This window comes from Carassius auratus, chromosome 29 (assembly GCF_003368295.1).
Source record: "Carassius auratus strain Wakin chromosome 29, ASM336829v1, whole genome shotgun sequence".
NCBI lineage: Eukaryota > Metazoa > Chordata > Actinopteri > Cypriniformes > Cyprinidae > Carassius > Carassius auratus.
In genome coordinates, this window is record NC_039271.1 from 12,708,187 (window position 1) to 12,718,759 (window position 10,573).

Sequence of the window (10,573 nt, forward strand, 5' to 3'; positions counted from 1 at the left end):
ACTATTTAGGCTAAAACTAGTATGACCAGTTTTTAACAAATTATGCTTACAATCCCTGCGCAGTATGGGCGGGCGTCACATAGGACACGCCCCCACATCTACAAAACACACGTCCACATCTGCACAAACGCACGGTCCTCCTCTCTAGCGAACCCGGATGTGAGGAGATATTCAGCGCTGTGTCGCCGTGGCACCAGGTATTTCTTTATATTCTCTTCTTCTTTACCCAATATCAGTCTAAAATATATATTCGTTGAGTTACATGATGTCCTTGACTTCATATTATATATCTCTTGCAAGATTTATTATCGTGTTTTTGTTTGCATATTCACCTTAAGCTAAAGGCTACCATCACTTTTTCTGCTGTCATCTCACACCTAAACTTAACACTAACAAGCGTGTAGTTGGCTTCTGGCATATTTTTCAGGCATAATTAGAGCATTTCGGGATTTAAGTGTTCGTTTACATGTTAGATCTTGAGCATTTTGTTGAATATTTTATTGGTTCATAGTCATTTTAAGAAATACTGACGGGGTGGACTGATACAGATATATACATGTAAATCTTATATGTTGGTTTGTGTTAAACCGGCTTATGAAATAATTAGAATTTATTCATAAACAATTGAAACAATCTTAAACAATTTAATACATTTTAGAATTCTGTAATGTTGAGTTAAATTTAAAATGTGTTTATTTAACGGAGCTGAAAGTAGTAAAACATAAATATTTGCTTAGCTGAATCAAGTTACTCTGTGTGTATATATAATAAATCAAATGGATGAGACTCGGAAATATTAATTATGAATCTCATTCTGATTCAGTCAAATATAGGTAAGATAGTCAGCCTGGCCGTTGTTTTGCTGTGTGACTTTTCACAATCGTCTTGATCATGTTGAGTAAGTTCCTGTAGGGCATATAAGTATTGTGTTGGGATTATTTAAGAATGCAGGTGTTTGTAACATGATGACGTCTGATCTCATTTCAGGGGTCTGGATCTCGGTGTGGTGATTGCTGCTTGCAAAGCCATCAGGATGATGCGAGCAGGAGGTTTGTTCCGCTTCTTTCAGTATGAACTCGGTTTAAATTACATTTAACCAAAGGCAAATATTTTCTCTTTTGTCGTGTTTATTATAGCAGTGCAAAAAATGTTTTGCTTTAAGAAACTGAATAATTGCAGCAAACCTAATAACTGTAAAGTGTCTAAAAGTGAACAAAATAGTTGAAATTAGGGGCTTAATGGTGTTGTGCCCATTTTGACCCCTTGCCAGAACAATTCCCCCCCTCGCTCAAGTCAGTACCTGATTACATACTGGTAAAAGATGTCAACTATATATATATAAAAAAAATTTAAAAATTAAAAAACCACGCCTGTGGGTCCAGCTTGTCTTCCTCTTGTGAGAGCTCTCCAGCCACGTCCACAACGCCAGGGCCAAAACCCTCCATCTGCTGTGGGTGAACCGAAAACAACTGATAAAGGCTCTCTGTGATGTGTGTTGGGTCCCTGCTACAATAGCAGAAATATTCACAAATGTTTACAGAACAAGCGGGAATGCAGCGTGCCTTTAGTTTTCACTATTTCTGTTTTATCATGAAAGGCCTTCTCAAGACGTACGGCTGACTCTTCAATAAACTGTGGCCTGTTATGCATCAAACTAATATTGCTGTTGAGACAAAATGCAGTGCAATCCAATTAGCATTTTAAACATTCACTCACTAAAAAAAATAAAATCATTTCTGATCCATGACTTAACAACCTGGATTTAATGTTTCTAAACGAAACATGGCTTGAAGAAAACTGCAGTTCAACAGTCCTCATTGAAACAGCCCCTCCTAACTTTACTTTCGTGAGTGTCTGCAGGACTGTTAAGAGAGGTGGAGGTGTGGCTACTATTTAAAGATGTCTATCAATGCAAGCGTCATTTGCTCAGTACTTGTCTTTTGAATATCTAGGGATTGTGCTGAAAGGTGCTCCACGCATTCTCTTTATCATTATTATTTACAGGCCTCCAAAATATTCTCCAGCCTTTGTTGAAGAGTTCACAGAAATGCTATCAATGATTTGCTCACTTGAAATTCACTTTAGCATCTATAAAGTTAGCCTTCGTGCTTTCAACATGGAACTAGCCACAGCTAGACAGGCCTTTTTCTCAAACCTCATAAACAGTAACTTATACAACACTCATACTCGTTTTGCTGCTGTTGAGAGACTGACAAACCCCCCCCCCCCCCCCCCAAGTCAGAATTCCAGTGAAATGCTCTCCGACAGCAAATGTAATGAGTTTGCTTCTTTCGTTTCTGATCAATAATATCAGGAAGGTGATAAGCACATCCCCAAGTTATGCAGAGGTCAGACAGGTTCGACCGCAATATCGAACAGAAGATACTAGGTCTGCTTTTGAAAAAATTGATCGCAAAATTCTTGAAGAAATAGTGCATCACCTTAAATCGTCATCCTGCTATCTTGACACACTTCCCACATATTTTTATCAAAAGGTTGCTAAACTGTTTAGAAGCAAATCTCTTAAAAACACCCCCCTTCTTTCTGGGACTTTTCCAAACTCCCTGAAAACTGCAGTTGTTAAACCTCTTCTGAAAAAGAGCAATCTTGATAACACCATTTTCAGCAATTATAGAACAATATAAAATATTCCTTTTTATAGGAAAGATTATTGAAAAGGTAGTCTTTAATCAGCTGAACAAATACTTAAACGGATACCTGGACAATTTTCAATCTGGTTTCCGATCACATCACAGCACAGAGACCGCTCTCATTAAGATAATAAATAAAATCAGCGTAAATTATGATTCTGGCAAAATATCAGTGCTGGTGCTTCTAGATCTCAGTGCTGCGTTTGACACTGTCAATCATAACATATTTATACGGAGATTGGAAAACTGGGTTGGGCTTTCTGGGATGGCACTCAAATGGTTCAGGTCATACTTAGAAGGGAAAGGTTAAAATGTGAGTATAGGAGAGCATAAGTCTAAGTGGAAGTCCATGACGTGGAGTCCCACAAGGCTCAATTCTAGCACCACTCTTGTTTACCCTGTACAGGTGCTGGTCATATAATTAGATTGTCATCAAAAAGTGAAACGTGTATATTATATCCATTCATTACACACAGACTGATATATTTCAAATGTTTATTTCTTTTAATTTTGATGTTTATAACTGACAACTAACGAAAATCCCGAATTCAGTATCTCAAAAAAAAATTGTGAAAAGGTTCAATATTGAAGACACACTCTAATCAGCTAATTAACTCGAAACACCTCCAAAGCCTTTAAATGGTCTCTCAGTCTAGTTCTGTAGGCTACACAATCATGGGGAAGACTGCTGACTTGACAGTTGTCCAAAAGATGACCATTGACAAAAGTTGGGCAAGAAACAAAAGGTCATTGCATAAGAGGCTGGCTGTTCATTGAGCTCTGTGTCCAAGCACATTAATAGAGAGGTGAAGGGAAGGAAAAGATGTGGTAAAAAAAAAGTGTACAAGCAATAGGGATAACCGCACCCTGGAGAGGATTGTGAAACAAAACCAGTTCCAAAATGTGGGGGAGATTCACAAAGAGTGGACTGCAGCTGGAGTCAGTGCTTCAAGAACCACTACGCACAGACGTATGCAAGACATGGGTTTCAGCTGTCGCATTCCTTGTCAATCCTTGTCTTGAATAACAGACAGCGTCAGAAAGAGTCTCACTTCAAAAAGGACTGGACTGCTGCTGAGTGGTCCAAAGTTATGTTCTCTGATGAAAGTAAATTGAGCATTTCCTTTGGATATCAGGGTCTCCGAGTCTGGAGGAAGAGAGGAGAGGCACACAATCCACGTTGCTTGAGGTCCAGTATAAAGTTTCCACAGTCAGTGATAGTTTGTGGTGCCATGTCATCTGCTGGTGTTGGTCCACTGTGTTTTCTGAGGTCCAAGGTCAACGCAGCCGTATACCAGGACGTTTTAGAGCACTTCATGCTTCCTGCTGCTGACCAACTTTATGGAGATGCAGATTTCATTTTCCAACAGGACTTGGCACCTGCACACAGTGCCAAAGTTACCAGTACCTGGTTTAAGGACCATGGTATCCCTGTTCTTAATTGGCCAGAAAACTCACCTGACCTTAAGAATTTAGAAAATCTATGAGGTATTGAGAAAAGGAAGATGCGATATGCCAGACCCAACAATGCAGAAGAGCTGAAGGCCACTATCAGAGCAACTTGGCTCCCATAACATCTGAGCAGTGCCACAGACTGATCGACTCCATGCCACGCCGCATTGCTGCAGTAATTCAGGGAAAAAGAGCCCCAATTAAGTATAGAGTGCTGTACAAGCTCATACTTTTCATACTTTTTAGTTGGCCAAGATTTCTAAAAATCCTTTCTTTGTATAGGTCTTAAGTTATATTCTATATATTCTATTAATATATATTTCCTTAGTTGTCAGTTATAATCATCAAAATTAAAACGAATAAACATTAGAAATATATCAGTCTGTGTGTAATGAAATAATATGATATACAAGTTTCACTTTTTGAATGGAATTAGAGAAATAAATCAACTTTTTGATGATATTCTAATTATAAGACCAGCACCTGTATATGCTCCCACTAAGTCAAATAATGAGAGAACAAAATTGCCTATCACAGCAATGCTGATGATACCCAGATTTACCTAGCCTTATCACCAAATGACTACAGCCCCATTGACTCCCTCTGCCAGTGCATCAATGAATTTAACAGTAGGATGTTTCAGAATTTTCTTCAGAAAAACAAGTTAAAAACCGATAGTTTGGTACAGTTTAGGTACAGCAGGGGAAAAAACTAAACATAAAAAAGCCAATTTATATTTAAAAGTGGTTCACTGAACAAATGGCTCTTTCTTTAAATAATGGCTATCATAACTTGTTTCATAACAGATTTATTTAAACATACATTAAATAATAAAGACATCACTAACAGGTAAAGTAAAATATAATTTGTATAATCTAATATTTCTTCAAATGCTCTTCTCTGTACTTAATTTGAATTGACTAATGACTTGAGGTAAATGAAATGCTACATGACATTTTGTTTACAAGCTGTTATATTGCCGTCTTAACGCATTTGAAACTCTGATTGAGCGATTACATGAGGCATGAGATGTTCATTCATATTTATTTAGCATTAAAAATAGTAGTATAGAGCAAGGGATGATCATGTTTGAACCGAGGCGCCTATACAGTGATCTTTCGCGCCAAATCAATGAGTCACAACGGCATTTATTGTTTGAATTTCCTGGAAAAAAAAATCTACATAATTTGAAAGCTGAGACTTTTTTATTATTATTTTTTTTTTATACAGGACTTTTGAAACTGGCATTGCTGGTTTCTATCTTGTTTCTAGCTGTGTTCCTGGCATTTGAGCTTTTGGAGAGCAAAGTGAATTTTAATTTGGGCAAAGTACTTGGTGAGTTCATGCATGCAGCCATTTTCTGCAACTTCATTTAAACACACAGAAAACATTGATCCTAAACTGTACACGCCTTTTGTTAGTAAAGATAATACACTAGTCTGGTTAAAGAATGATTTAGCGTTTTTAAGTGTTTGACATGGCACACTGCTATTTGCTAATAGACATCTGCTTCTCTACAGCACGATATGCACCTGCAGAGACTGTCCGTGAGTACATATTTACTTTTTTTTTAATACAAATGAGAACTGAGTATGGTGAATGAGTTCCCAGGACTGGATGAACAAGCTCCTCTTGAACCTTTGTTTAGAAATGTGTAGATGCCAATGAGGGAATAAATTAAATGTAATTTGGAGATGTGCAGAAATCAGTAATTCCAGAAGTAGTGAAACTTTCCGGAAATTACATGAATGGCATGTAGGTGTGTTAGATCTGCTTAAGAAGTGTGTAGCAAGACATAATTCAGCGTGAAGGCACCTATATGGTGCATGTGTAAATAATATAAACAATTAAGAAATCGTGCAATCAGAAAGAAGGCAAGAACATAGCCAAAAATGTTGTTTCTCAAAAAGTAAAGACATCTTCGTTTATGGATGTATTGATGTTGTTTTCAGCCACCAAGTCTCCGCACCACAAATGTGGCCTTTCTAAATCATGTCCGGATGATCATTTTGTCTTCAAGATCACCAGCGGAGCAGCCAGCGTTGTCGGCCCGAAAATGTGTTTTCAGGACAATATGTAGGTTGCACAAAAACTAAAGAAAAAAAGTACAAATACGAACTTTTTTTTTTTTTATTGGCTGAGGATGTCCTGAATTCAGTGGAAATGTGAATCATTTGACTGCTGCTGTTTGAACTCTTTCTTCTTTATCTTTTATCAGATTAATGAGTGGAGTAAAGAACAATGTTGGACGGGGTATAAACATTGCTTTGATCAATGGTATGCCTGCTTTTTGTCTACTTTTTTAACTGAACACAGTGACCGTTTGAAGGCAACTGAGAGAAGTTGGCCTGTATTAATCCACTGTCTTTTTACAGGGAAGACCGGCGAGCTCATCAGGACTCAATGGTTTGACATGTGGTCTGGAGGTATATCTTGTTTACATTTATGCATGTTGTATGTGTAAATGGAATCTGGCTTCTCTGTTTAAACCTTGTATTTAGGCCTGTTACAATAACAACTTTTTTTTTTTTTTTTTTTAAATGTTATAAACAATAGTATTATAATTTTAAGACCACCTTATGTCACTGAAAATATAATCTTAATATAACAGCATAATATAACTTTGTATTCTCCTTGTAGCTGGTTGGCTTGGTTCACTGTTTATAGCGCTTCAATTAAGACTTAAAAAAAAAAAAAAAATCTCTATGGGAAAAATGAATGGGGAAAAATACTAATGGAAAAAGTCAGTTCAAACCATTTTGTTGTCGGATGCTGCGTTTAAGTCCTCCTCAGACCTTCGTTCTTTGGAGTTGACAAATTGTAATTACGACGTCGGGTGCGTTCAAGTCACTTTGGTCAGAACAAGATGGTGGAGTAAAGTTACCTTCTTTTAATAACTCACAAGAAGATACAACAGGATTTCTTTTTGATACAGCACCTTGGTCACTGGTGTTGTCAGAACAGAATCACAGAATAATAGTAGTAATATATATTTTTTTTTTTAGAAAGCAACATGCCACATGGCAAATCAAATGATTTTTCACAGATAGGTTCAAAAAAGAAAGATATAATTTACTAGCTGCATTACAAGAATGTAACAAATTTAAGTTTATACAACAACTAAAATATTGATTTCGACAAAAAGTTTCCATCAACAACAGATGCTGCATCCATCAATTCCACCACGTTTCTCGTTGACACGCCCCCAACTCGGAAACTCTGCGTTTAAAGAAAATTCAGAGTTTCCCACTTGTTATTATCACTTTGTGGTGGCACTCATGTGCGTTTTACGATGTATCCGACGTGACTTGAATACACCATGATCACTCACACCACACTCAGACGTAGTGCGAAACGCATACAATCACATTTTTATTGTAATGTTGTCCTCGGACAGTGGTGCAGGACTGCCTTCTCGCCTCTGTCAACCACTGTACTAAAAAAGTAGTCATAGGAGAAATGTGTGAGAATTGTGGGCAGCTACTCATAGGCCCTCGTCTCGTCTAACTGCTTTTTATTTAGCGGTAGTACTCAAACTTCTCGACTTTGAGGCCCCTTATGATCCAATATTTGAATGCCCCCTATGCAGGCTAAGATATTTCAGATAATTCTGCTGTGATGAAGAAAAAAAAAAAGCTGCTCATTTTCAACTTCTTGTATTTTCAGAAACTAGGAGTCTCAATATATTTAAATGATTCTATAAAATAATTGTATAATTAAAAATGAGAATCATTAAGGTCCATAATTTTAGAACGTCACAAACTGCTATTTATGACAAATGAATTTACATTGCTTTTACTGTCATTGATGATTTGAGGAAAAGGTAAAAATTTGTTGTTGTTGTTTTTTTTTTTTTTTACTCGCAGATAACAATTTCTTACAGTATTTTTTTAAATTAATTCATTCTTAAATAAAAAAGTGGCAGTTGTAGTGGGAGAAAATTAAACTAAATTTTAAAGTGCATTTTAAAGCTTAAATTATCTTGAGGCCCATTTGGAAGTGTGTTGAGGGCCCTTAGTGGTTTCCGGGCCCCCCGGTTGAGTTTTACTTGGATGGCATGATACTGATTTTAATACCAGTTGGAAACAGGCCCACTTATGGTTTCATTGGTATGAGCTTGTTTGTATTTGCAAACTGGGTAGAGTCAAGTAACTGAAATATCAATTTGAGTAGCATGAAAAAGTTGTAATCTTTTTAAATCTTTTTAAATGTTTTTTTTTCTTGTCTAGATGTCAACCTGCTTATCAAATTCTTGAAGGAAATAGAAGATGGGAGTATTGTCATGATGGCCACTTTTGATGACCCTGCAACAAAGTGAGTCACTTCTCTAAATATTTGGGGAGATTTTTACAGATCTGTATTGGGTTGTCTAATAAATTTTTATTTTTTTTTGTATGTGTGTGAACAGGCTAAACGACGAGGCCAGAAATCTGATAGCAGAATTGGGCAGCTCAAGCGTCGGCATACTGGGATTCAGAGACAATTGGGTGTTTGTAGGGGGCAAAGGGATCAAGACAAAGAGCCCCTTTGAGCAGGTATTTGCTTTATACAGTGATGAAAACATTTCACTTTTCAAAATGTTTAACTTGTTTGCGTGGTGGTGGTCGTGGAGGGGGGGGGTCTTTTTACAGTGTTTTTGCAGCACTGAGAACTGTAGCCAATCATAGACTTTGTCTTTTGGGATAGTATTTAGAAAATCTTAATAAACCATCTCTTATGTCTCCAGCATATCAAGAACAATGCAGAGACCAACAAGTATGAAGGCTGGCCTGAGGTTTTGGAGATGGAAGGATGCATTCCCATAAAACATCAGTAGAAGGAATTTCTTAATATTTAGCATTTTCATGTTCAGCCTGGAGATGGTTGAAGAATTCAAAATTTAACATATGCAATGTTGTATTGTTCAATTAGCACCGACAATGATACAATTAAGAATACAACGGACTTTAAATTTGATGTTAAACTTGCTGTATTTTAAATCTTACCATTAGTGCTCCCGAGCATTTGCTGCTCTATGTTTGTACTTCTTTTAAAGGATTCCCAGTACTTTTGACTAGTAAGTTTCCATTACTTTTCTTCTAGTTGTCCATGAACACTAAACTGATTGCACTCATAAAAAGAAATGTATGTCGCCAGGTCAATATTTTACAGCTTAAAATCACCATAGAAATATCCACAACTTTAACCGTTGTGAATTTCCCAGCCCTGGAAATCACATTCTTAACAATGCATGGCTGTTGGAGATTTGATTTGTAGGATTTTTTTGTTAACTGGTCCATAAACAGCAAGTTGTTATCCATTTGTGAGGCTCCAGTGTTGTAAGTAAAAGACAGATGTTGTATCAGGAGATTTGCGGCATGTTTTCTTGGTTACAGCCTTTTATATATTTTTCCTCCCAGAAGATGTAGGGAGAGGGTTTCATGTTTATCACTGCACTAAGACACTCTAAATGTTGATCAAACTGGATTGAAGTTAAATGGCTAAGGGCTTTTGTCACCAAAGTGTATTTATTTCTTTATGGTTCAAATATTTATTTTTTTCTGCTGGCAAATTGGACTGCTGGACTTTATTCCTGAAGATAGATAATGAAGTCTTTTTTTTTTTTCTTTTTTTTTTAATCCTTGAATTTAAAAACCGCCCATATTTTCTGCTGTGCGATTGGTTCTTGATTAGTGTTGGGTTTTGACCTTCTACTGTCTACTTTGCCATTTAATCCTTAGCCTTTGGGAATGTTGTTACATATAGCAACTTCAGAAGATTTCTATCCGTTATTGGGTTGATAGTCAATCTGGTTACATGCCATTAGTGTTCATAGCAAACACTGAATATTTAACCGCTACTGATTTTATTCCTAACTGTGCCTTCTGCAGTGTCAAAAGTATGCGCTTTCCTACCAGGTAGTAAAATGTCCCGGAATTATAATGCAAAGTCAATGATTTTATAATTCCCTGCACGATTTTAACGGTTTAGTTGTGGATTAAAACCCATTTATTTTGTAAGAAGACCAGTTATGTGCCTTATTTGCCACACTTATGCCAAGTGATCTTATCTAGATTTTTCTAGAGTTTTGAGTGAAATCGTTAAAATGGTTATGTTGCATGGCCTTAATGTGTAAAGCTGTTTCGAGGATTAATGTAGTTAAAATTTAATTTAAATCAAGTAGACTTTGTTTTGTGTGATTGAAGAGTCTTTTGTAATGAAATTAGGATTGTGTTTTTTTTTTTTTTTTTTTGTAAAGAAATAAAAGTTTCATATTAAAATGAAGCTGAGCAAATGGTTGTTGGTTTCATTCCTGGGTTTTGTCTTACCTCTGTTTAGATTAAGGCTGAGGACCCCAAGAATAACCCTAGCATCTGTTCTGCCTCATCAAAGCATGATGCACACATCCAAAATGGTACATGTGTCTATAAAGTAGTTTGTGGATTCTTGGAAGGCATCCATTCGGCTCTCATTAGCCCTAAGAAAAGACC

At 36.6% G+C, this 10,573-nt stretch overlaps 1 protein-coding gene across 2 annotated transcripts; it reads left to right on the forward strand.

The window, feature by feature from the left end:
* Window positions 1-97: 97 nt before the first annotated feature.
* On the forward strand, window positions 98-10,334 carry fam3c (FAM3 metabolism regulating signaling molecule C). Of its 2 annotated transcripts, XM_026209644.1 has the most exons (11): window positions 123-197; window positions 824-898; window positions 988-1,049; window positions 5,334-5,438; window positions 5,624-5,650; window positions 6,056-6,179; window positions 6,322-6,380; window positions 6,479-6,529; window positions 8,333-8,417; window positions 8,512-8,638; window positions 8,830-10,334. In XM_026209644.1, the coding sequence occupies exons 3-11, from the start codon at window positions 1,034-1,036 to the stop codon at window positions 8,917-8,919; spliced, it is 684 nt and encodes a 227-aa protein (XP_026065429.1). In that variant the 5' UTR covers window positions 123-197; window positions 824-898; window positions 988-1,033; the 3' UTR covers window positions 8,920-10,334. The 2 variants fall into 2 exon arrangements, with proteins under 2 accessions (XP_026065428.1, XP_026065429.1); XM_026209643.1 differs by lacking the exon at window positions 824-898 and having other exon boundaries at window positions 98-197.
* The last annotated feature ends 239 nt before the right edge of the window (window positions 10,335-10,573 follow it).